Source organism: Ranitomeya variabilis, chromosome 6 (assembly GCF_051348905.1).
Source record: "Ranitomeya variabilis isolate aRanVar5 chromosome 6, aRanVar5.hap1, whole genome shotgun sequence".
NCBI lineage: Eukaryota > Metazoa > Chordata > Amphibia > Anura > Dendrobatidae > Ranitomeya > Ranitomeya variabilis.
In genome coordinates this window covers 78,297,414-78,324,995 of record NC_135237.1, presented here as the reverse complement: position 1 = coordinate 78,324,995, position 27,582 = coordinate 78,297,414, and the positions used below count along the sequence as shown (strand labels likewise).

Sequence of the window (27,582 nt, the reverse complement as noted above, 5' to 3'; positions counted from 1 at the left end):
GCTGAGGGAGGGGGGTGTTATATAACTCAGTCACAGAACTCTCTCTGAATCACAACTTTCTGGGTTCCTGCGGCGTCCACGGCATACACAGGAATTATACCGGACAGCGCAGATTTACTGAGGTAATCAGGCCTTAGTTTATTCCTCTTTGGGCACCAATACACTTTGCCCTCCCCCGTTCATTGCTGGTAATGGTAGAGTCCTGCTCCGCCAGTTTCAGTTTTGACACGGAGCGGTAGTGGGTGGCGTGCCAGTGACGGGGAGGCTGCTGTCAGGGCGGTGAGTGTGCGGACCGCGGGTGAGAGGGCGCAGGTCACACTGTGCGGCTGATATGGGCATATAGACAGAATGATGCTGGGTTGTACCATGGCTGCCCTCAGGGGCCTGTGCATTCTGCCCTTTTGGGCGATGTTCCCCTGCAGGGGGCGCAGTTGCCCCCCAGGGCTGGAGGGTGGCTTGTTGGCATTTCATGTTGGGCTTCGTCTGTCTCCGCTTGGTGCGATGTTCTGTGCCCCCCATATGAAGAGGGTCCAGGCACATGGGGATTTGGGGGAGCAAGAATCAGTAACGCCTTCGGGATTGGTTCAATTTTTTTGCTTTTGCGCTTTCATTTTTTCCAAGAGCTATAACTTTTTTTTTTTTTTGTATTCCTGTCCACAAAAAAATCCTATTAGGTCAAACATTGAAAAAACAACCCAAAATGCTGATGTCATTTCTTGGGTCTAAGGCTTCCTTCACACTTCCTTCGGTACGGGGCGTCACGAAGCGTCGGGGCGATGTACCGATCGTGAGAGCGATATTTCCTGCTGGGCGGCATGTGCAGTCTGAAACACTGGATGCCACGTACGGAAAAAGGTTCCCTTGAACGTTTTCCGAGACGACGGTCCGCCAAACCATGACGCATCCAGTGGTCGACGCATGCAACGTATGGCCATACTTCGCAATGCGTCGCTAATGCAAGTCTATGGAGAAAAAAACGCATCCTGCGGGCAACTTTGCAGGATGCGTTTTTTTCTCCAAAACGACGCATTGCGACATTGGCCAAACGATGGAAGTGTGAAAGTAGCCTTATTAGGACATTCATTGAGACATTGCCCAAAAAAAAGTTTGTTTTGCACGATCTCTGAGACCCAAAGTTTTAACTTTTCAGTCGATGGGGCTATTTGGAGGCTTTGTGATACTCCTTTTTTTTTTAATTGGAAAAAGGATGATTTAAGTGATCTGAGCACTTGTACTGGGTACTGTAATATTTTAGTATTATAGAAAGAAAAGAACAGTGAAAAACATAATTAAAAACAAAACCTGACGCGTTTCTGGCACGTTAATGTCCTTACAATACAAGACTATGGGCACTGATATGTCAGAAACGCGTCAGGTTTTGTTTTTAATCATGTTTTTCACTTAATAATTTTTTCATCCTCCCCTCCTGTTCTAATATTTTAGTATTGTAGTCTGTAGCCAAATTACTGATCTTCTATGTGCCCAGCATCTAAAGTCCGGGCTGCATGGCAACCCATTGGCACCCTATAATTGAGATGAGCAGGCAGGTGAGCGATGGGTCCGGCAATGATCCATTTAAATGATGGTGATTGACAGCAGCATCTAGCCGGTTAAGCAGCTACTATCAGTCTCATGTGTTACTCTAAGAAAGAAAAGATTATGAAAGTAAATGTATTGAAAGATTCACTGTAAAATCAAAAACTGATTCCTGTGGTCAGGTGGGAGCAGGCTGGCGCAGCGGGTGCAGAATACGGCTGGCGCAGCGGGTGCAGAATACGGCTGGCGCAGCGGGTGTAGAATACGGCTGGAGCAGTGGGTGCAGCATTGTGCTGGCATAGCAGGTTCAGTATACGCCTGGCGCAGCAGGTGCAGTATACAGCGGGTGCAGCATATGGCTGGCGCAGCGGGTGCAGTATACAGCGGGTGCAGCATATGGCTGGCGCAGCGGGTGCAGTATACAGCGGGTGCAGCATATGGCTGGCGCAGCGGGTGCAGTATACAGCGGGTGCAGCATATGGCTGGTGCAGCAGGTGCAGTATACTGCGGGTGCAGCATATGACTGGCGCAGTGGGTGCAGCATATGGCTGGCGCAGCGAATGCAGTATACAGCAGGTGCAGCATATGGCGGGTGCAGTATACAGCGGGTGCTGCATATGGCTGGCGCAGCGGGTGCAGTATACAGCGGGTGCAGCATATGGCTGGCGCAGCGGGTGCAGTATACAGCGGGTGCTGCATATGGCTGGCGCAGCGGGTGCAGTATACAGCAGGTGCAGCATATGGCTGGCGCAGCGAGTGCAGTATACAGCGGGTGCAGAATACAGCTGGTGCAGCGGGTGCAGTATACAGCGGGTGCTGCATATGGCTGGCGCAGCGGGTGCAGTATACAGCGGGTGCAGCATATGGCTGGCGCAGCGGGTGCAGTATACAGCGGGTGCTGCATATGGCTGGCGCAGCGGGTGCAGTATACAGCAGGTGCAGCATATGGCTGGCGCAGCGAGTGCAGTATACAGCGGGTGCAGAATACAGCTGGTGCAGCGGGTGCAGTATACAGCGGGTGCTGCATATGGCTGGCGCAGCGAGTGCAGTATACAGCAGGTGCAGCATATGGCTGGCGCAGCAGGTGCAGCATATGGCTGGCACAGTGGGTGCAGCATATGGCTGGCGCAGCGTATGGCTGGCGCAGCGGGTGCAGCATATGGCTGGTGCAGTATACAGCGGGTGCAGCATATGGCTGGCGCAGCGGGTGCAGTATACAGCGGGTGCAGCATATGGCTGGTACAGTATACTGTGTTTCAGTGGCAGGGATGCAGTAGGAGATTACAGAGCACAGTCAGGTATTTGGTGCGTCGCTTTGTCATGATCACTGTGTTCTTGTGCTTTCTCTGTTGGAATGTGCTCCTCCCCTCAGTTCTTCTCTCCAGCTTTCTTCCTTCCATTGCCCATCATGCTACATAACCTTCCCTGTCCTTCTCTGTAGACCTTTTCCCTAATCTGCAACTTCTCTTGGGACAAGGGGTAGTAGGTACTTTGTACATAGAGCGGCTTATAGCTAAGTGGACGGACTCTTTGCTTAGAGGATCAGAATACTTATGCTCAACATGTGTCCATCACGCTTGATAAAATATGTATCCAAGAATGGCATCGGACTCGTGCTTGGACAATGGATGTTAAGTCCCTCTTTTTTTTTTTTTTTCCCTATGAGTGTTTTTTTAATTTTTTTATTATTCCACTCCTGGTGTGGTATTTTATTACAGGCAGGGAACAGAAATTGGTGAAATAAAAAAGAGAAACTGCCGGAGTGGCGCTTTATTTATCTCCATTCAATATTGAAGAAGCTGCTGGAGATTCTTCAAGCAAAAACAGTGCCGGACGTTTTCTGCCTTTCCATTGACGTCTATTACAAAGTATGTAGCATCTTCATAGCCTGGTGCATGGTCACGTCACTTCTTGTAACCGTTTGGAGTCTTTAGAAACCTGAAGCTGTTAAGACTCTCAAACAAAAGTTGCTTTTGTATAGACAGGAATACGTTCATCTTTTGAGCAATTTATTAGCGCTCTTTCAGGGCGTACCTGCTCTAAATCCTCTTTGTTCAAAGCGCCAATGATTTGCTCTGGAACCACAATGTGAAAACCGAGCATCATTGGACACTTATGTAATGAAATGGACGTCTGCCGTCCTCCAGGGCTCAGCAGGGCCTGGACTTGGGCCTATTTTATCCAGTAACTGAAGGAGATGGAGGAAAGTCTTCTTTTGGTATATACCACACAGTGTACAATTTTCTGATCATTGGAGTCTGGGTGATGCCTCAGAAATGCTTTTTTGGTGCAGTTGCATTCATACATTGACATAGGCTCTAACTTGGTGTACGTTACTACCACATATGGCATCTTCTGCGCTTCGGCTCCTCTTCACCTTCTGTTTTTGGATTATGGGAGGTTTATCTCTAGATTATTCCCAGACGCATACCACTGACGGGACTATGCATCTTGCTGAGCCGGTATGTGGCGGCATACTTTACTAAAAAAACATACACCACAATGGCATATGTCAGAGGTGTACATTGAGGAATACTCCTGATGTATACAGTACTGCTGTAATGTGAACAGAGGCTTATTCATACCCGATTGCTGACTGCATGGCTACGCACATGTCTTACCATTGGGGGACTGAATCTCGTATGTCAGACACATTGTACAATCTTCCCGCAAGTTCAAGTTGCAACAGATGTGTAAAGTGTGTTGTGAAACCCCGGTATATCCTGTCATTACTTAGTGACCACACAATGAAGAACAGTGAATCCCACACACAACGTCCCAGTTCTCTGTAGTGGTGACTGTACAGGACGGGAGATATCTGGTCTATGTGTGAAATGCTGACTGTGTCCAGCACGGGGGAGATCTGTGCCTGCGCAGACAGTACCTGGGTCCTGGTGTTTATGAATAGATGGTACAATAAATTACCACGTCCCCTTGTAATAAGGTGGTGTGACGGGTCCTGTACTTCATCTGATGGGTACGCACTGAGGTTGTGTGCTCACGATGAGCTTTTTATCACGTTTTTGATGCTGTGGCAGAAATGCAGCATTTACAGGACCAGCAAATTCGAGGGGATTAATAGAAATCTCCTGCCCACTGTGCTTCTTTTTTTTATGCTGCGTAAGGCTACTTTCACACTAACGTCGTGCACTGCACGTCGCAATGCGTCGTTTTGTAGAAAAAACGCATCCTGCAAAATTGCTTGCAGGATGCGATTTTTCTCCATAGACTTGCATTAGCGACGCAGTGCGACGGATTGCCACACGTCGCAACCGTCGTGCGACGGTTGCGTCGGACTGTCGGCACAAAAAAAAGTTCCATGTAACGTTTTTTGGTGCGTCGTGTCCGCCATTTCCGACCGCGCATGCCCCTCCTCCCCCGCACTTCACAATGGGGCAGCGGATGCGTTGTAAAACTGCATCCGCTGCCCACGTTGTGTTCTTTACTCAGTTTGCGTCGGGACGTTGCCACGTCACATTGCGACGTGCGTCGTACGAGGCAAGTGTGAAAGTAGCCTAAACTGACCGGCAGTGCGGATTTCCAATCCACAGTATTTTAATTTCCCTTGCTGAGTGTTCTGTGCAGAATTTCCCCAGAGACTTGCATTAGGTGCGGAAAATCCACAGTTAAAAAAACATATGTAATCCACACATAAGAATGTCAAATATCAGGAAGTTTAAAAAGCCAATCTGCTTTGTTTTAAAGAATGACGCACCAAATAGACAAAAAATACAGAGTCAAAAACATTAAAAAAACGCACAGAAAAATGCAAGTAACCTAATTTACATAATAGGTGCAGAAATTCTGCAACGTCCAAAACTCACCAAATAGTGATCAGGGAACGTCGTAATGGTGTTCTTTATGCCTTTGATTTATGGATTTTTATAGTTTCATTGGTGAAGAGTCGAAAAAGCTTTGTCTCATATAACACAAACTCTACTCCAATCTAACTCCACTGCAGCCGCGCATCGAGGGGATCAACAGCTTCGTTCTAGTTATTCTGGGGGTTACAGAAGTCAGACATTTATTATCCATCCACAGGTTATAAATAGCCAAGGTGGAAAGAGCCTTTGAAATATAATTATATAAATGCTAATAGAAATAGCTTGGGCTTCTCAGGGGAGTGTAGGAAACCTGACTGTCGCAGCAATGCCAGAAACGAAACATACAGTAGATTTTTGTACATGCAGAGATCGGTCACCCCCAACATCTACAGAAGTGTCACAGACCCCTTACACATCATGGAAATGGCTCAATGATGGCGCTGTACATAATGGGCACACATACTGATGCCTACAGCCTTTATCACACCTTTTAAATGCATACAAATTTGTAAGGAGGCACAGAGCCTGTACCTTATTGCATTTGCGCCTATTTATTTTGCCTAGTTTTTCATGTTTTCAGTTTGTTTTTCACCATATGCCTCTTAAGTTGCACCTATTTTGACATCTATTTTCTACTTGTTTGTATTTTTTATTTACTCTGTTCGCTTTTCTTTTTTTATTTACTGTGTTTGTCTTTTTTTTTTTTTTTTTTTTTTTTCTTCACAATCCAGATGTTTGCAGCCGATCTATTTTCAAAGTCACACCATTGTTGCACAAATGTACTCTAGTCCCTTTTTTGGAGTGATTTTTCTTTAATTTTTCTTTTAAGATTTGCGTGTGACACTTTTAACTGTATCATGACTTTGACTTTTTGCTCTTAAGGGTACGTTCACACGTTCAGGATTCAGGCTTCCCTGCGGAAATGGACATGCGGCGCGTCTTTCTAGACTGCAGCATGTTAATTTTTGTCGGCGGAGACGCTCAGTCCCTGCAAGATAAATATCACAGTCCAATGTATTGGGAAGCGGTGATTCCGCACGGTTCAGTGAACACATGAGGAATCACCGCACGTACAAAAGCCGGCAGCGCTTTGGATGGAGCGGACATGTGCAGCATCCAAAGAGCTGCCTGATACTGACCGTGGCAACATACCCTTAAAGGCTCAAAAAGTAGTAAAAGACAAAAATAAAGAGCATTTCTAATCTTTTGCTCAAAATTCTTGAGTTTGGCACAAGAAAACGGCATTAAATACTGGAAGACGAAAAAAAGGAAATGACTTCCAAATAATGAACTAGGGATATACGGTAGATAATATACATAGATATATCTCTATCTATCTATCTATCTATCTATCTATCTATCTATATAATTTTATTTATTTATTTTTTAAATGACTGTGAAAAAATTGGAGCTGCAGCTTTTAGCAGAGAATTGCTCCATACGTCTGGCACCCATCAGATCATGGTGCGATGGCACATGGAGCCCTGTATTTTGAATTTTTTTTTTTGCTGAAAGGGTTCTCGTTAAAGGGTCATACATAGAGGATATTTAAAACAATGGAAATGATTTATAAATAGATGCACATATATTTTCTCCTCTCATAGCTGATTTAACACTGGACATAATTATTAAAGGGGTTCTCCAGTCATATGATATGGATGACCTTTCCTTCGGATAGGTCATCAGTTCCAGGTCAGTGGGGGGGGGGGGGTCTGACACCCTGAGACCCCACTGATGAGGTGTTATTAGCTATGGCAGCAGCCGGCTGTAATCATTGAACAGAGCCAGAATGGTCCTAGGTGGCCGGGCATACGGATAAAGATGTTCCATTTAAACTAAGATGCTTGGAGTAGAACTAGAGAAAACTGAGAGAATTGATTTATATTATGAAGTTCCTCATTTTAAAAGATTTCCCTTCACGTTTCAGCTACACCTTGGACCAGATGTGATCGGCTCAGTAAACGGCGGTGTGAGTGGGGATTTACATTTCTTCCAGTTTAAGGTGAAAACTCTCTGATCACCATGGCTTGTGAGTCAAGTTCAGGTGAAGTAGACTTCTCCTCGGTTCCCCTGGTGGCATTAAATTTCAATACCAGGCACAAACTGTCTCTATACCTGAACCCAGACACTGTGGTGGCTGCAGGATGGATTCTTCTGGCAGAAGAAATGGACTTTACCTATTTGGAGATCAAGAATTTTGAAAATGCCCGTAACCCGACCCTAGCCGTCCTGGAAGAATGGGAGAAGAAGTGTTCACAGGAGCTTGCTGGCCAGCCGACTGTTGGGCGACTCCTGGAACTGTTGAATAAAATAGAGAGACATGATATTCTTACAGACTTAGGACCATTAATTGGTAAGTTGTTCATTGTCTTTTAATTGACGGTCATATATTTCAGTTTTTGTTTTGTTTGTTTGTTTTTTCCCTGCATTATATTTTGTATTTCAAAGGAGTCTCTCGGCTCAAAATGACTGTTCAAAGTAAGCACAGGTATTCTGGTGCCATTAGTTCACCTACCTTGTGCTTCCTTCCAACTTACTTAGTTTGCATCTCACTCTGCCCCCTATGGCTACTGACAACCAAAGTAGAGAAAGGCAGAGATAGATGGAAAACATTCAGGTGGGAAGGTGCACTGAACTGTTTGGCCATGCCAAGGCTGCACTGAGCGCCTGTGCTTGGTTTGAGCAGTCATGGTGTGCTGACAGACCCTCTTTTAACGAGATAATGGCCTTTAAATTACGTTTTTTGGTTGTTTGCTTTAACCCCATGCCATTATAAATTTACGGTATGGAAGCATTAGCAATGCCCAGGCTTTAATAGGACCTGGCAATCACTTAATGGACGGGTCTCGGCTGGTATATCGTAGCTGATGGGCCCTAGCAGACCCAGATCTGCTCAGTGAATCCTGGCACACATGGACCTGTTTCACCATGAAAAATAAGTTTTTGTTCACACAGCGATTTTTAACTTCATTGTTTTTGAAGCAGAAGATGCATCCGAAAAAAGCAGTGCTTTTCCAGAAGCACTTTCTGACATATTTTGTTTAGTTTCTGCAGTTAGCTTATCACCGGCTTTTTTTTAAGAAGAATGGATGGGTTACTTTCAGTGACTTCAGTTTCTGAAGCCTGAAGTGGTTAAAACAAGTTTCAAAAGGCAGAACATACACAGAAAGTTGTTTTGACATTGCTGTGCATATGTTTAAATTGCTTTAAAAAAAAAAGAATTTTCAGATGCGTTTCAAGACAAAGTCTCCTGAAAAGAATGTTGTGTGCACATACCCTAAGAAAAGAAAAAAAATCCCCAGAGATCCTTTATAATCTGGGGGGGGGACGGGACAAATTATGTTAAAAAAAGCCCCTGTCCACCTCCTGAAGACTTGCTCACTGATTTACATAGCACAAGTGCGGGGTTTGAAGTTGATTTTACATTTATATAGCAATTGATAAGCAATAAAAAGGGGCTGTTAGGGCAGCTGTCAGATTCCCTTTAAATGTATTTTATGTTCCTATTATATTTTAGCATGTCATAGGGGTCACATCTTATTGCAGATTCCTTTTCATTATCTTTTTTTTCCAATTTGTTTTTTTTTATTTTTTTTTGTCTTAAAAAAAACAAACAATCAGTATACTTTAGAAACATACAGAAATAGCACATTGGTATATTAAACATGCACTGGATTACAGCTGTAATACACACTCAATTGACATGATTAAGCCAAACCAGTAGACCTGATGGTTCACTCCAAGTCCACAACAATTACACTTCATGTAACCGTACATTAGGAGGAAAGATAGCTTCCATTGTCTGTAATGCTGCGATAGTCGCACATGTTTCCAAATATATTGGATTTTCTGCCACTGGTCGTAAGATGCATGTGCCCAAGTCTTCAAAGGCGTCACATGTGACATGCGACATATCCGCTGCGTGACTTTATCTACAACAAAATCAGAGCTCCAAAATGGTCACGGAAGAGCAAGTCGTAGACAAGTTGCCTTGTAGCACCAAACTTAAAGGCTTATTCCTAAAATCACAATGTGGTCTTATAATAATGTAAAAGAAAAAAAAAAAAAAGAAGCCAGCACTGCTTATGGTCCGAACGCAATACAAATGGTGCACATGCACCTACTGAATTCTAACTGTAGTTCAAATATGAGACATTTAGCAAATAATTGATCAATTCTTTGAGCTACCCCGCCACTTCACGGCATTCTCATAATGGGGCAGTCCTACGCTACGTATTTTATTAACATTGTGCCATTACGGCCTCCTAGATGTATAAAAAGAAAGACACCATTACTTTACTATGACATGCAAGCTGTACCTGGAGCATTTTCAGAATCACTCCCTTGGTGCCAGGAAGGACAAGTGTAGGTGAAGGCCGATCAGGTCCTGTGCGGACATATCAGATCTGGCTTCCACACCTCCAAACCAAACCAGCACCAAGGTTAAAGGGTGAGACAGGCTCAGACACAGCTGCAAAATTAACTAGAGACTGAGGCAGGGCAGGGCTGCTGTGTGTGTGAACAGCAGCCTATCAATCACAGAGAACACAGAAAGAATGGCGTACGTAACCCAGCGTGCGCGGCAACAGTGGTGGTCAGCCACTTACCAATGTAAAAGAAAAAAAAAAAGGAGAAGCCAGCACTGCTTATGGTCCGAACGCAATACAAATGGTGCACATGCACCTACTGAATTCTAACTGTAGTTCAAATATGAGACATTTAGCAAATAATTGATCAATTCTTTGAGCTACCCCGCCACTTCACGGCAATCTCATAATGGGGCAGTCCTACTCTACGTATTTTATTAACATTGTGCCATTACAGCCTCCTAGATGTTAAATACATAGAGTAGGACTGCCCCATTATGAGATTGCCGTGAAGTGGCGGGGTAGCTCAAATAATTGATCAATTATTTGCTAAATGTCTCATATTTGAACTACAGTTAGAATTCAGTAGGTGCATGTGCACCATTTGTATTGCATTCTGACCATAAGCAGTGCTGGCTTCTCCTTTTTTTTTTCTTTTATAATAATGTATGTATATAGTAATTTGTGCCAGTATACCTACCGTATTTTTCGGACTATAAGACGCACTGGACTATAAGGCGCACCTAGGTTTTAGAGGTGGAAAATAGGGAAAAAAATATTTGAAGCAAAAAAATGTGGTAAAATATTTAATAACATAAATAACATACTATTATATGTGGTGTTATTATATATAATAGTATGTTATTATGTTGGAAGCTGCGGGACCAGTGTGGTGTCTGTACTGTACTATATGAAGATGCTGGAGGGTGAGTATAAGAATGGGGGCACAGGGCTGATATTGAAAGCACCACTCCAGCACTGCAAAATAACACTGGAGTGCTGCTTTAAAATCCCATGGGAGAACTATAACTCCCAGCATGTCCTGAGATCCTATGACATGCTGGAAGTTATAGTTCACCACAGGAGTGGCAGAGTGCTTTATTGTGTTTTGGAAAGACTAACCTCTTAATTGTAGGAGCCAGCCTGTGGTGAGGTAAAAGCATCCCGTGGCTGCACACACAGAGCCCTCCCTCTTGTTGCCTTTCCACAGCACAGGTAATGGAAGCCAGCAGATTCTAGTGAAGAGCCTGAAGGACCTGTGATGATGTCAAGAAGAGGGAGGGCTCTGAGCTGCCATGTGATGCTCCAGCCCGCCCACTCCTGACATCACACAGGTCCTGTTTGTGCACAGCACTCGGCGTCCAAGCATGGCAGGCAGGTACGCAGCGATCTCCTCTCTCCCCTGGCCCCTGCTGCTGCCTCCTCCCCAGGACACACAAATCTCCCTAGCTGCTGCAGGAATCAGCGCTGAGGAAGCCATGTGTGTCGCTGCTTAAGTGCAGTATTCATTTGCTGCTCCCGGCTCAGCTGATCGGTGGGCGGGGAGCCGCTAATGAATATTCACTGCACTTAATCATCGGGGACCAGGTGGTTTTCCCAGCCCTGATTCTGGGCAGCGAGGACATCCTGAAGTGGGATAACAGTGAGATCCCACTCACTGCTGCCCCCCTCCCCACATGCTACATCCGTACCATAAGACGCACCCACACTTTCCTCCCAAATTTGGAGGAAAACAAGTGCGTCTTATGGTCGGAAAAATACGGTATGTTAAATCTGCCCTGTTTCGCACTTTTCACCCCCCTAATAATACCCGTCTAGATGGCTTTTTATCCCCAACAGTTGCCATAGGAAGCATGCTTTTCTAGTTCCAGTGCTCCTGATCGATCATGTTCAGAGCAGTATCTCTCAGCTGGCTTCCTGCCATCATATTAGAATATATTTCACCTTACAATGCGCCCTGATCCTGTGCATAGTTTGGTCGTATAAATAACCTCTGATTAGTGATGAGCGAGTGTACTCGTTGCTCGGGTTTTCCCGATCACGCTCAGGTGGTCTCCGAGTATTTGTAACTGCTTGGAGATTGTTTTCATCACCTCAGCAGCATGATTTACAGCTATTAGCCAGCTTGAACACATGTGGGGATTCCCTAGCAACAAGGCAACCCCCACATGTACTCAGGCTGGGTAGTAGCTGTAAATCATTCAGCTGTGGCGATGAAAACTAAATCTCCGAACACTAAGAAATACTTGGAGACCACCTGAGCGTGATCGGGAAAACCCGAGCAACGAGTACACTTGCTCATCACTACCTCTGATGCATATGGCAAATAATCTTCTGCCGTATGCATCAGCAGAGCAGCATTTGCAGTTTCGCTTCACTGATCTTTCAGCAGTTTTGCTTGCAAAGCGGATTACAGAACTGTTGATCTTTGCTGGAAACCAGCTAACAGATCAATGATGTAAAAACATTCATGCAGTTATGCTGATATAGATGGCAGAAAATGCACATGACTATAGAAATGTAAAGGTAGAATACACTCTAGGTCAGGGGTGTCAAACTGCATTCCTCGAGGGCCTCAAACCATGAGTGTTTTCAAGATTTCCTTAGGATTCCACAAGGTGCTGGAATCATTCTGTGCAGGTGATTAAATTATCACCTATGCAATACAAGGAAATCCTGAAAACATGACCTGTTTGCAGCCCTCGAGGAATGCAGTTTGACACCTCGGCTCTAGGTCAGTACTGGAGGCACAGCAGAGCTATGCTGGCAGGTAAGGACTAAGGCAGGTTTCACATTTGCGTTGGGCAGAGCTGCGGAGGGCTGCGTACTTCTTCCGTGAAGCCCCGCCCACTGGCGCACCTCTTCCATTCAGCTCCGCCTACGTCTGCATGTGTCCTGCGTACCTATCTTTAACATTGGGTACACAGGCCGGCCGCAACAAATTGCAACATGTTGCGTTCGGCGCAGCGTCAAAACGACGCATGCGGACGCATCCACATGGCCTGCGCACCCAATGTTAAAGATAGGTACACAGGATGCATGTAGGCGGAGCTGAATTGGAAGAGGCGCGGCAGTGGGCGGGGCTTCACGGAAGAAGTACGCAGCCCTCCGCAGCTCTGCCCAACGCAAGTGTGAAACCAGCTTAAGGAGGACTTGGACTGTGTTCATACATCTTGTTTTTCTGCAGGCAAAACTGCTTTCTTGGCAGTAAAGATGCTTATAAAAAAAAAAACTTTTTGCTGCGGATTATATGTGTCATTTGTGTGTACAGTACATGTTTAATAAAGTTACATTAATTACAGCTGCATTTTTTGCTCTCTCATTGTTTTGAATGGCTGAAAGTAGTGACATACAGCAGATTTAAAAAAATGCTGCAGTTTTCCAGTACGGTAAAGAAAAAAAAAAATCAAGTGTGTTCAGGAGATTTCTGAAATCTCACAACTTTTGCTGGTACTATAAAAAGCAGCTTTTAATTTGCATGAAAAACCGCAACGTGTGAACATAGCCTTATTGTGATTGTGGCGTCATGTGTTATTACCTGAATTGGTTTTTGTGTTTACTTCCCATTCATAACTGCAGAATAATTTTTCTTTAAGAATCAGACTGTAAAAAATATTTAAAGAAGTGGAGTGGACTGCAATCGCCTGTACAAGACACTACTGTGGGCAGCAGCGATGGTGAGTACACATGTCTCACATTTGTGACTACTTTAAAGGGGTTTAACATCACTTATGAAACATTTTTGCAGCTTATTAATAAAGTTTGGCCCTTACTAATATACAAGTATTACAGATTCTCCTCCTGTACTTGTCATTGAAGCCTTTCAGAAAGCCGCACAGCTCTGCTGTTCTCATATTGTCTGCTGGTGGTCAGACCTGTCACATTCTCCTCCATCATCTTTCTCCAATTGAAAACTAGGCTTTTTGATGTTCACTTTTTCATTTGCAGGAGGCTGATGGACAGCTGAGGCCACGTGCGCTTCCATCAGTGACCATTTTGCCAACAGGAGAGCTGTGCAATCTTTCAGAAAGGCTTCATTAAAGGGAAGCTGCCATTAAAAAAAAAATTGAAGGAATGAAAAATGTAAAGTATTAGTGTTTTTAATTTTGTAAAAAATATCATTTGTGCCGGAGGAGTACCTGTAATACTTATATTACTAACTGTTGCAAAATCAGATCCTCAGCACATTTGTAAATAAAAAGTAGCCAATGTCTTTAACTTAAAGGGAATCTGTTAGGCGATTCATGCTGCCCAAACAGCGGACATCATGAATCGCAGCCAGGCTGAATGAGACGGAAAGATCATAGCTGTAGATGAGACTACAGTCCTGATGCCTCTCCCGGCCGACTCTTCCCAGCACAAGAGAGACATGTTAATAAGCTGCAGCGGTGCTGGGAGGAGCCAACCGAGGGCAGCATGAATTGCCTCACAGATTACCAATAGTATAGTGTTAGCCATGTCCCCTCTCCTCGGACTGCAGGAAGGGAGACATTATCAGGGGACTGGTGTGACAGCAGCTGCTCCTCTCTGCTCACCCTCTCCTTCTGGGACATTACAGCAGTGTGCAGCTCCATGTTGTTACTATCAGCCAGTCTCCTGACAATAGCTGGATCTCTGCAAAGAACAGGGGGTGTGGTCATGCACCCTCTTCTCAGGCTGGCTGTTACTCACAGGGGGGAGCTGCACACTGATGTGTAACTAAGGTCCCAGACAGGAGGGGGAGCAGTGAGGAGCAGCTGCTGTCACACAGAATTACAAGTGTTACAAAGATAATAGGTGAACTGGGCATCTCATCTTTATAGTTTGAGGGCAGGGACAGTACAATTGTTTGTTTTTTAATCTCCCTGGAATACCCCTTTAATATATTCATCTACCGCCGTCTCTGGGGTCCAGACCCGTTCTTCTCCTCTTCTCAGTGATGTCACCACTCTGCAGACTCTTCTAGTCATATTGCTCTTTATGTGACCTGGAAGTGGCTTTTATAATGGTATAATGGAAGTCTATGGAGTGTCAGAACGAGGCTCCATAAGCTTACATTGGAAAAGAGACTTCCAGCTCATGCATAGAGTGACCCGGAGAGTCTGCAGAGCGGTCACCGAGAAGAAGAGCAGAACGGGGCTGGACCCCAGAGAAGGCGACGGTAGGGGAGTATATTAATGCTCACATACTGCATTACATATACACAGGGGTAGTGAAAACAAAACGTCATGGCTATGCTTCTTTAAGAATGGGGAGAATTTGGATCACAAATTGTGTAGTAAGGTTTTGTAATGTCTTATTAAACAGTGACCTGTCATCCGTTACATGTTGCCATGAGCCACGGGGAACATTAGATCCCTACATGTCCTTTATTCTGCATCTCAGGAAAAACCTCATTTTAATAGTCATTGCTTAGCTGACCCAGGTTTGCTCTCCCTGTTTGCTTAAATGATCTGTGTGAGAAGGAATCGGAGGGGAGCTGCCTCAGGCTACATTGTTTCTGTGCCTGTCCTACTTTTTAATGATTTTTGGTGAAACGTTGCAGCATCAAATAATATTAATGTCAGAGACATCGGTACCATCACATCTATATATAACTAGCTATTTAACCCATTCTATGCCCGGGTGGCGAGCATTTTTATTAGTAAATTTCTACAGTATCTTCAATAAAATGGCGCTGGAGATCCCAGTATGCACACGCACTGACTCCGGCACCATTCTTCAATAAAATGGTGCTAGAGTCAACATGTGTGCATCCCGCGATACCCATCTGCAAATTCACATACACAGTGTCTTCAATAAAATGGGGTCTTAGTGTGGTATACGCATGCGCTGACTCCGGCTCCGCACTGAGCAGGCGCCACCCATCCCGGCTTCGGACAGAAGGACACATTCACCGTTATATATAACATTTTTTATATTATAATGTTACTATATTAAATTGAAGTACAATTTTCTCATTTTGCAGGACACGTGCCTGAATCTTTTGATGCGTTTATCTGCTACTGCAGTAAGGATATTGAGTTTGTGCAGGAGATGATCAGCCGATTGGAGCAGACGGAGCATAGATTGAAGCTGTGTGTGTTTGATAGGGACGTGCTCCCGGGAACCTGCCTGTGGACCATAACTAGTGAGCTGATAGAGAAGAGGTAAGGTTAGTGCTTCTCGAGCCACAAACATCTAGGTGTGGCAAGTTCTAGATTCCACGCCCATCCATTCATGGGAAAGTACAGACATTCTCACCAGAATGATATCTATTTTACAGGTGTAGGAAGATGGTGGTGATCATATCTGATGATTACCTGGACAGCAGTGAATGTGATTTTCAGACCAAATTTGCACTTAGCCTTGGGCCAGGTACGTTATGCTGATGTGAATAACTAACAGCAATATCCATGTTATTACTAGTAATGATTAAGGCTAAGTGCACACGTTGCAGAATTGCCGCGGAAATTTAATGAACATGCTGCGTTTTTTTCTGGAATGCGATTCCGCTCAGGAAAACAACGCAGCATGTGCACAAAAAATGCGGATTGCATTCTATTAAATAGGATGCTTAATGTGAGCGTTTTTATAGCGAAAAAACGCGAAAAAAAACGCAAAAAATCTGCTACGTGTGCACACAGCCTTAGGGGGAATCTGGCTGGAGATTCATGCTGACATGTTTCGGGCTGTGGTTTTGCAGCCGTGTAGGTTGAATGCAGAGGCATTTCAGAAAAAACATACTTGGGAAACAGTCGTCCAGGGACTATGAATGTCCAATGACAAGTCTAAGAGACCAGTCCCTGATGGCTTCTACCTGCCCTTTTCTCCTAAACTGACACGGACTAGTCATGTGAAAAGCATAGTCACCAGAAGATTTTCCAAAGTATGTATTTCCTGATGAGCAGCAGCGTTTCATGGTCAAACTAAGGGCTTCTTCCCACTTGCACTGCAATCAGACGAGTGCAATCCGATAAAAAATCAGATTGAACTCGCCCCAGTGTTTCTCTGTGGTGCAGACCGGCATCTGAAAACACCATGTGCACGTACCCTTAGGCTTCAAAACTGACGTTCCCTTTATGGGAAAACCTGTCAGCTAAAATACTGCAAAAACTATGAGCAGCATGAATGAGAGCCTGGCTGCTAGATTACAGACAGGTATATTTTTGTACTAATGTAGTTTGCAGATCCGTCTGGGAACCATAGCTGAAGACCTGACTAGTCCAGCACCATACATGGCTGACTTATCCCAGCACTGCTAAAGGCGATTCACAGGTCTCTCCTATAGCAAGACCTGTCAATCACATGAAACGGTGCTGGGAACAGGCGTTCAGGGATGGCACTCAAGACCTGTCAATCACATGAAACTGTGCTGGGAACAGCCGGCCAAGGATGGCGCTCGAGACCTGTAAATCATATGAAACTGTGCCGGGAACAGCCGTCCAGGGATGGCGCTCGAGACCTGGCAATCATATGAAACTGTGCTGGGAACAGCCTGCCAGGGATGGCGCTCGATACCTGGCAATCATATGAAACAGTGCTGGGAACAGTCGGCCAGGGATGGCGCTCGAGACCTGGCAATCATATGAAACTGTGCTGGGAACAGCCTGCCAGGGATGGCGCTCGAGACCTGGCAATCATATGAAACTGTGCTGGGAACAGCCGGCCAGGGATGGCGCTCCAGACCTGGCAATCATATGAAACGGTGCTGGGAACAGGCGTTCAGGGATGGCACTCAAGACCTGTCAATCACATGAAACTGTGCTGGGAACAGCCGGCCAAGGATGGCGCTCGAGACCTGTCAATCATATGAAACTGTGCCTGGAACAGCCGGCCAGGGATGGCGCTCGAGGCCTGTGAATCAAATGAAACTGCTGGGAACAGCCTGCCAGAGATGGCGCTCGAGACCTGGCAATCATATGAAACTGTGCTGGGAACAGCCTGCCAGGGATGGCGCACGAGACCTGGCAATCATATGAAACTGTGCTGGGAACAGCCGGCCAGGGATGGCGCTCGAGACCTGGCAATCATATGAAACTGTGCTGGGAACAGCCTGCCAGGGATGGCGCACGAGACCTGGCAATCATATGAAACTGTGCTGGGAACAGCCGGCCAGGGATGGCGCTCCAGACCTGGCAATCATATGAAACGGTGCTGGGAACAGTCGGCCAGGGATGGCGCTCGAGACCTGTCAATCATATGAAACTGTGCCTGGAACAGCCGGCCAGGGATGGCGCTCGAGACCTGGCAATCATATGAAACTGTGCTGGGAACAGCTGGCCAGGGATGGCGCTCGAAACCTGTAAATCATATGAAACTGTGCTGGGAATAGCCGGCCAAGGATGGTGCTCGAGACCTGGCAATCATATGAAACGGTGCTGAGAACAGCCTGCCAGGGATGGCGCACGAGACCTGGCAATCATATGAAACGGTGCTGGGAACAGCCTGCCAGGGATGGCGCTCGAGACCTGGCAATCATATGAAACTGTGCCTGGAACAGTCGGCCAGGGATGGCGCTCGAGACCTGGCAATCATATGAAACGGTGCTGGGAACAGTCGGCCAGGGATGGCGCTCGAGACCTGTCAATCATATGAAACTGTGCCTGGAACAGCCGGCCAGGGATGGCGCTCGAGGCCTGTGAATCAAATGAAACTGCTGGGAACAGCCTGCCAGGGATGGCGCTCCAGACCTGGCAATCATATGAAACAGTGCTGGGAACAGCCGGCAAGGGATGGTGCTCGAGACCTGTAAATCATATGAAACTGTGCTGGGAACAGCCGGCCAGGGATGGCGCTCGAGACCTGGCAATCATATGAAACTGTGCTGGGAACAGCCGGCCAGGGATGGCGCTCGAAACCTGTAAATCATATGAAACTGTACTGGGAACAGCCGGCCAAGATGGTTCTCGACACCTGGCAATCATGAAATGGCGCTGGGAACAGTCGGCCAGGGATGGCGCTCGAGACCTGTCAATCATATGAAACTGTGCCTGGAACAGCCGGCCAGGGATGGCGCTCGAGGCCTGTGAATCAAATGAAACTGCTGGGAACAGCCTGCCAGGGATGGCGCTCCAGACCTGGCAATCATATGAAACAGTGCTGGGAACAGCCGGCAAGGGATGGTGCTCGAGACCTGTAAATCATATGAAACTGTGCTGGGAACAGCCTGCCAGGGATGGCGCTCGAGACCTGGCAATCATATGAAACTGTGCTGGGAACAGCCGGCCAGGGATGGCGCTCGAAACCTGTAAATCATATGAAACTGTGCTGGGAACAGCCGGCCAAGATGGTTCTCGACACCTGGCAATCATGAAATGGCGCTGGGAACAGCCGGCCAGGGATGGATGTTACTGGGCTAGTCTAGTATCTGGTTCCCGACTGGATGTTCTAACTTTATTTTCTCTGAAACAACAGTGTGTCTCAATCAGTTTCCAAATATTGGAATCTTTTACAAGACATGTTTGGGAGCAATTGAAGAAGCTTCAATGTAGATCTATAAGAGTCGGTACAGTCTAGATAAAAAGGAAAGGTTTTCTGCTGCCATTTTTACATGTTTTTCTCATCTACAGGTGCTCGTGAGAGAAGACTGATCCCAGTGAAGTATAAACCCATGAAGAGACCATTTCCCAACATCCTTCGTTTCATTACCGTGTGCGACTATACAAACCCCCACATCCAGGCCTGGTTCTGGGACAGACTCGCCAAGGCCCTTATGAAATGAGTGACCCTTACTGCTTTCTACAATCTTCTGGTATTGGGGTATATCCAGCTACATGAGGTGAACGCTGCCCTTATGTACGAGCCAAAACTTCAGTGCATTTCAAAAGCACAGCCAATAGAAAGAAAAAGTGCTATTCCTTCCTGATCTGTAAAAAAAGGAACACTAGATCTCCGAAATTACCACTAGTAACCTGAGGACGTACACTCACCGGCCACTTTATTAGGTACACCATGCTAGTAACGGGTTGGACCCCTTTTGCCTTCAGAACTGCCTCAATTCTTCGTGGCATAGATTCAACAAGGTGCTGGAAGCATTCCTCAGAGATTTTGGTCCATATTGACATGATGGCATCACACAGTTGCCGCAGATTTGTCGGCTGCACATCCCAAAGATGCTCCATACAAGGCAGGATGGATCCATGCTTTCATGTTTACGCCAAATTCTGACCCTACCATCCGAATGTCGCAGCAGAAATCGAGACTCATCAGACCAAGCAACGTTTTTCCAATCTTCTACTGTCCAATTTCGATGAGCTTGTACAAATTGTAGCCTCAGTTTCCTGTTCTTAGCTGAAAGGAGTGGTACCCGGTGTGGTCTTCTGCTGCTGTAGCCCATCTGCCTCAAAGTTCGACGCACTGTGCGTTCAGAGATGCTCTTAGGCCTACCTTGGTTGTAACGGGTGGCGATTTGAGTCACTGTTGCCTTTCTATCAGCTCGAACCAGTCTGCCCATTCTCCTCTGACCTCTGGCATCAACAAGGCATTTCCGCCCACAGAACTGCCGCTCACTGGATTTTTTTTCTTTTTCGGACCATTCTCTGTAAACCCTAGAGATGGTTGTGCGTGAAAATCCCAGTAGATCAGCAGTTTCTGAAATACTCAGACCAGCCCTTCTGGCACCAACAACCATGCCACGTTCAAAGGCACTCAAATCACCTTTCTTCCCCATACTGATGCTCGGTTTGAACTGCAGGAGATTGTCTTGACCATGTCTACATGCCTAAATGCACTGAGTTGCCGCCATGTGATTGGCTGATTAGAAATTAAGTGTTAACAAGAAGTTGGACAGGTGTACCTAATAAAGTGGCCAGTGAGTGTATACTGGAAATATACAGATAAAGGGCAAAACCATTACTACATTAATATTTGCAGACCTGGGGTGGAGGACATGCACAGGTAGTTCCTGGGTCTGACACATGATCTCTTATTTCTGAATGTAGAATTCTCTCCTCGGATCGTTATCGCTGTCATCGGGTGGTGGGAAATTACATAGAATAAGGGGTTTTCTGGTTTCGTGTTTTTATCTTTGATATTAGTAGAGGCTGAAAATAAACGGCGCTGGTAGTCTCTCTCCCCGGTCCACCGCTATGTCTCTGCTGCTGCCCCGGTGCCAGTTTACAGACCGCACCGCTGCAGCCAATCACTGGGTTCAGCAGATCCTGCCATCTTTATTAAGAGATACTGTTGGAGAGATCAGCGCAAATAGGGTCTTCTCCAATGCAAAGTGAATTGATATAATCAAATTCTACTCACCAGCTGGAGCTTTTGATAAAGCATATAAAGTTATCCGCTGCGGCAGATCCACGGGTCAGCAAGTGACCATGCTGTAGATAAATGAACAGGTTAATGTGGATATAACCTGCGCTGCTGAATAATCTTATGTCCAGACGTATTTCACATAAAGGTGGTTTATTCAACGCGTTTCAAAGTCTAAGTGACTTCTTCATCAGGAAATACCACACGAATCCGCGTTGAATAAACCACCTTTATGTGAAATACGTCTGGACATACGATTATTCAGCAGCGCAGGTTATATCCACATTAACCCATTCATTTATCTTTATTAAGAGAACTGATTCCAGTGATTGGCGGCATCTTCCTTTTTAATGGAGAATACAAATTTGAAGCCAAAACATATATTTTAATAGCAACAATTTTTAAAGATATTTTTATATAAGTAGAGAAAATTTTAAAAACAATATACAGTTTAGCAATTTCTCCATTAAAGGGAGCATTATGAACCGCAAGTAAGGGAGTAACATACATTCAGGAGTATACAAGTGGAGTCAGGGGGTTATGTAAGGTTTTTGAGACAGGGCAGACGCTGAATAAAGTGATATTTTTAGCTGCTATTTCACAAAACTGGAGACGGGTTCCCTTTAAGCATCATTAAATAATTATATCTATACCTCGTGTATTCCTGTTGTAGCAGATGTGCTGCTTCTGAGTTGTCTACCATATTGTCCTTCCTTCCTCTCCTTTTGAGATGGTCCCCCAAATGCTGATTACATTTCCCTTGATATATCTGGCAATTTAGATGGGATGGAGTCTCCATACATTCCACTGAGCCTTACCTAAGGGCAGCTTTGACATGATCAGCAAGATAAAGCTTCTGTCACCTTGTCTCATACTGCATAGCATAGATGGATTCTATAGAATGCAGCTTTAGCCTGTATTCCCTGCCTCCTGCTTGTTATGGGTTCTCTCTTGTCAGCTCTTGAAAGCAAAGGAGAACAGAGTGTAGCTGCGCCTTATAAGACACTGGAGAATCGATCCACAGCACGAACAGATCGTGAAGACAGTGCGAGTCAGCTGAATTAGAAGTATGGAGCTGTGTGGGGAGGGCTCTGAGGAGGGATTTCGTAGGTTATGATGTCGCCTGGGATCACATGATACAGGTTCAAGTTGTATGTATGCAACTAAGTGGTGAGGTAATAAATTACAATGCTAAATTAGATTCTCTGCAACGCAATAGCATCACCTACCAAACCATATGGACTGCAGATGATGGCTGATCATCGACAAACTTTAGCAGGTACGATATTAATTGCTCTTATTACACATGCACGACCAACTCCGCAGTTATGGCTGCTACTGGATTGTCTTAAAAACTAGGGAAAGCGGCAGCTGATGGACCTTTCCTAGGATCGCCCATGCTGTACTCTGCCGCTCACGGATCTTTTTATGCCACTTTATTTTAACATTTCTTCTGTATAAATATAATTGTATATTTTATAAAATAAAATAGTTAAGAAGGTATCCGAACCCTAATGGGCTGCTGACTTTCTTTCAATTATTTATGAGTTTGCTGATGACTCTGACATCACAGAAGTGTCATCCTTCACCAGGGACACCTGACTGATGGCATCAAAGGAACACTCCAGGTAAGATGGACGCTCATTGCTCCCCTTGGACTCGAGATTTTTCATTTCAATGAATCTATACACTGGACCTCACTGTATTAAAGGGGTTGTCTGAGCATTAACTATTGATGACCTGGCACTAGTATAGGTCATAGGTGCCTAACACCTGCCAAACTCACTAATCAGCTGTGGTATCAGGCCACTGTCAGAGCTAACATGTATTGTAACACTGATCAGCATACCCTCAGCCTGATTGGTAGGGGATGCCGGACCAATATCAATCAGATATTGATGACTTATGCTGAGGGCAAATGCAGACGAGCGTATATTCTCTCCGAGAGAACCTGGTCAATTATGCAAATCACTCTCTGATCAGAGTGTCAGCGTAGTGTGATCCAATTCTCTAATTTGAGGAGAAGATGGATGAAAAAAATTGGATTTCCACAGTCTGGAAATTGAGCAGACTGCACTCAGATGTCATCCGAGTGCAGTCCGATGTTTCCCACACACTCATTCACTAGCATGGCCGAGTGTGATCCAAATATTAGATCAAGTTCGAGCATGCTACAATTTTATCTAACATGTGCACAGCCCCATAGAATAACACTGGTCCAAGTGCGATCTGATGTCTTGTAAGATCGCATTCAGAACAAAAATATGGCCGTGTGCACAAGCCCTTAAGATAAGTCATGGACACTTTATGCTCCTAGTCATACACTTGAAGAAGCTACAGGAGTCCACAGCTCTGGCCTCCGGGCCTTGATACATGCTCCCATCCTTTTTTTCTATGTTATATGGTCGCTTATTAGGGTGTGTATCATGGATGCAGTACCAAGACCCCTTATACTCCTACTGAACTTAGGTCACCATACATTCATATGTTTAAAGGGGTTCTCCAACTTCTAAAAAAAATAAAACAGTTGCAAATATCATAGAACCAGAGTGTCCTCAGCGGTGACTGTACGAGTGGCGTCCTGGCGCAGTGCTGAGAGGTGATGCCAGGGCACTGCACGGGGAGGGCCGTGTCCGGCCGGAGAGTCGCGGAGTAGTGTTCAGCTCGCTTCACATCATTTTCGGAGTCGTTTTGCTTTTTTCCTTTAGAAGTTTGACCTATAAAGGGTTTGTTCTCCACTGGGAAACTCGTTAACGGGCTTCCGGGAGGTGAAAACAGATGCCTCCGGAATTGTCCGTACCCTGCACCCCAGTGTTGTGACATCTAGGAGCAATCGAATGTTTGACCATAAACAATGGATTGTCAAGTAGTGGACAATCCCATTAAATTCGGCTCAATAATGGACAATCCCTTTAAGCTCGGCTCAGTAGTGGACAATCCCTTTAAGTTCGGCTCCGTAGTGGACAATCCCTTTAAGTTCGGCTCACTAGTGGACAATCCCTTTAAGTTCGGCTCAGTAGTGGACAATCCCTTTAAGCTCAGCTCAGTAGTGGACAATCCCTTTAAGTTCGGCTCAGTAGTGGACAATCCCTTTAAGTTCGGCTCAGTAGACGCCCTGGGGAGTGATATGGTGCCATAAGATGGGACCTAATCGGTGGATAAATTACTAAGACCATTATTGCTGCTCCTGGCACCTAATTATGGGATTCCTTTGTTTTGACTCCTGGCCTACAGAACCCCCTCCCTGGAAAGGGCTTATTTTGGACTGGTAGCAGTGACTTGTAGCTTCACGTACGAAGAACCCCAGAATCGTGCGAGACCGCAGCACAGCGGAGAACAGCCTCCACAAAGCCGTCGCAGCGCGTACGTGCACTTACATATACAGCCCCTAGAGGGCACCCGTCCCCCACGCTGTGCATTACACAGCTCAGCTGTCCTGTACCAGCGCGGCGCGTCTCTATCATGTTCAGTTAGTAATCATGGCTTCTCAGTGCCTGAGCAACGGAACAACGAAGCGATAGCACCGAGTGTCCGCCGTCCTCCTCGCCCACAGATTAGCAGATCTGCAGACAATGCTCGTGAGCAGGAAATCCGCCAGTCATTTGTCTAGGAGGGAGGGGACATACACGCGCCGTCGTGGTGACGTCATGTCCCGTGGACCACGCCCTGCTGATTTGGCGGCCATCTTGAGAAGGGCAGTGCTGAGAAGTTGCCCAACAATTACTATAAAGGGACAATAAAAGTTCATTTGTATTAGGCTATGTTACAGCATAGTGGAGGGGATTTTATGAAATCCCATCTCCACTATGAGTGCACAGCCGGCTCCCCTGTGTATACGCACATCCGGAGCGTCTTTCTAGAACGCAGCATGTCTATTCATCTTGCGGAGACGCCCAGTCTCCACAAGATAAATATCACAGTCCAATGTATAGGACGCGGTGATTCCACATGGTTCAATGAACACACGCGGAATCACCGCGCATTAAAAAGCCGGCAGTGCTTGATGGAGCGGACGTGCTGCGTCTAAGGGCTGCCAATACTGACCGTGGGAACATAACCCCAAATCACCCATCCGGTACCTCAGGTGTCCCTGCATTCCCCCGTGAAGTCCTCCGGCAACATTAGGAAATTTTTCCTATTGGTTCATTTTGATCACAGCGATGGACCCTATCACAGTGATAAAAAAAAAATTAGTAAATCAAACCCCCTTTATCACCCTCTTAGGCAAAAAATAATAAAAAAAAATGTATTTATTTACATTACGGTTATAGTTGGGCGAAAGTGAGTTGGGCTAAAGTTAAGGTTGGGATTAGGGTTAGGGGTGTGTTATAGTTAGGTGTGTGGTTAGTGTTAGGGTTAGTTTTGTGGTTAGGGTTAGGGGTGTGTTGAGGTTAGGGTTGTGGTTAGGGTTAGAGAAGTGTTGGGGTTAGGGTTGGAGTTAGAATTGGGGGGTTCCACTGTTTAGGTACATCAGGGGGTCCCCAAACGCGACATAGCGCCACCATTGATTCCAGCCAATTTTTTCGTTCAAAAAGTCAAACGGTGCTCCCTTCTGAGCCCTGCCATGCGAGGTATCGGCATACTCAGGAGAAATTGCACAACACATTTTGTGGCCATTTTCTCCTGATACCCTTCTGAAAATAAAAAAAAATTGGTTCCAAAGTAATTTTTTTGTGAAAAAAGTAAGCTGTTAATTTCCTTCCCCATTGTTTTGCGCACCTTGAGGGGTTCAGTTTTTAGAATGGTGTCACTTTTGGTTTTTTTTTTGTTTTTTTGTCTTATAGGCCCCTCAAAGTCACTTCACATGAGAGGTGGTCCCTAAAAAAAATGGTTTTGTAAATTTTGTTGGAAACATGAGAAATCGCTGGTCAACTTTTAACCCTTATAACGTCCTAACTAAAAAATTATGTTTCTAAAATTGTGCTGATGTAAAGTAGACATGTGGGAAATGTTATTTATTAAGAATTTTGTGTGACGCCACTCTCTGATTTAAGGGCACAAAAATTCAAAGTTTGAAAATTGCAAAGTTTTCAAAATTTTCGCCATATTTCCGTTTTTTTCATAAATAAACGCAAGTAATATCAAAGAAATTTTACCAGTAACATGAAGTACAATATGTCACGAACAGTCTCAGAATCAGTGGGATCCTGTGAATCGTTCCAGAGCTATAACCTCATAAAGTGACAGTGGTCAGAATTGTAAAAATTGGCTGTCATTAAGCACAAAATTGGCTCTGTCACTAAGGGGTTAAATGGCTCCGTTGTGTTTACCCGCCAGTTCAAGTGTCCAGGGAACCCACTCCTCACAACACTCCTATAATGCTTTGTCTTCATTGGATGCCAGTAGTTCAACTCTGCAGAGTCCGTATCACCCCCAGTTGTACTCTTACCCCATCCGGGGCAGTTTGGCTTGTAGCTTCAGTACTGTTCTGCATTGAGGTGAAGGATACCTATTGATATGCTCATCAGGCCACACGTGCTCTTTGCTGATACTCGTACCTCGCCCTTCACATCTTCACTGCCAAGGGTTGGCTTGCTGTAAAAAAACACCACTTTGGTGCCCTCCCTTCCCTAACTGTGCCTGGGGCACATGCCCTGCCTGCCTCTCTAGCTAGGCCCCTAGATTAAGATAGAAATTCATATCCTGCTCTGTGGCCTCCCCTCTAAGGGCTCATTTCCACATGCGAGTCACACGTCCGTATCTCGCATGTGGAAACCAAGCTGTGGAGCCGGCACTCAGGAGCGGAGCGTGCGGCCGCATAGGAACACATGGAGCTGCACAGCTCCGCTCCAAAGTGCCGGCGCCAGAGCTTGGTTTCCACATGCGAGATACGGACGTGTGTCTCGCATGTGGAAATGAGCCCTTACACTCTCGCACCCCTCCAATCTATTCTAAACTCTGCTGCCCGACTAATCCACCTGTCCCCCCACTATTCCCCGGCCTCTCCCCTCTGTCAATTCCTTCACTGGCTCCCCATTGCCCAGAGACTCCAGTACAAAAGCCTAACCATGACGTACAAAGCCATCCACAACCTGTCTCCTCCATACATCTGTGACCTCGTCTCCCGGTACTTACCTGCACGCAACCTCCGATCCTCACAAGATCTCCATCTCTACTCCCCTCTTATCTCCTCTTCCCACAATCGCATACAAGATTTCTCTTGCGTATCACCCATACTCTGGAACCCTCTACCACAACACATCAGACTCTCGCCTACCATCGAAACCTTCAAAAAGAGCCTGAAGACTCACCTCTTCCGACAAACCTACAACCTGCAGTAACCACCGATCAACCAAACCGCTGCATGACCAGCTCTGCCCTCACCTACTGTATCCTCACCCATCCCTTGTAGATTGTGAGCCTTCGCGGGCAGGGTCCTCTCTCCTCCTGTACCAGTTATGACTTGTATTGTTTAAGATTATTGTACTTGTTTTTATTATGTATACCCCTCCTCACATGTAAAGCGCCATGGAATAAATGGCGCTATAACAATAAATAATAATAATAATCCCACCAAGGACAACATCTCGTGGTTTTCTTCCTGCTTCTCCGATTTCCTCCCACACTCCAAAAACAGACTGATAGGAAGTTTAGATTGTGAGCCCCAACGGGGACAGTGAAGATGATGTCTAAAGCAC

General features: G+C 45.6%; 1 protein-coding gene across 4 annotated transcripts; it reads left to right on the top strand.

The window, feature by feature from the left end:
- On the top strand, positions 1 to 21,594 carry MYD88 (MYD88 innate immune signal transduction adaptor). 4 transcript variants are annotated; one of them, XM_077268689.1, is made up of 6 exons: positions 1 to 122; positions 7,288 to 7,713; positions 13,324 to 13,404; positions 15,675 to 15,855; positions 15,972 to 16,063; positions 19,258 to 21,594. In XM_077268689.1, the coding sequence occupies exons 2-6, from the start codon at positions 7,383 to 7,385 to the stop codon at positions 19,407 to 19,409; spliced, it is 837 nt and encodes a 278-aa protein (XP_077124804.1). In that variant the 5' UTR covers positions 1 to 122; positions 7,288 to 7,382; the 3' UTR covers positions 19,410 to 21,594. The 4 variants fall into 4 exon arrangements, with proteins under 4 accessions (XP_077124804.1, XP_077124802.1, XP_077124803.1 ...); XM_077268687.1 differs by lacking the exon at positions 1 to 122 and adding an exon at positions 180 to 279; XM_077268688.1 differs by lacking the exon at positions 1 to 122 and adding an exon at positions 229 to 298.
- Positions 21,595 to 27,582: the final 5,988 nt, after the last annotated feature.

Excerpts from the sequence above, each read along its gene's own strand:
- MYD88 (XM_077268689.1), top strand. The coding sequence starts at position 7,383 with ATGGCTTGTGAGTCAAGTTCAGGTGAAGTAGACTTCTCCTCGGTTCCC. Across the intron at positions 13,405-15,674 it reads TACTGTGGGCAGCAGCGATG|GACACGTGCCTGAATCTTTT; the intron begins GTGAGTACACAT and ends CTCATTTTGCAG. Across the intron at positions 16,064-19,257 it reads TGCACTTAGCCTTGGGCCAG|GTGCTCGTGAGAGAAGACTG; the intron begins GTACGTTATGCT and ends TCTCATCTACAG.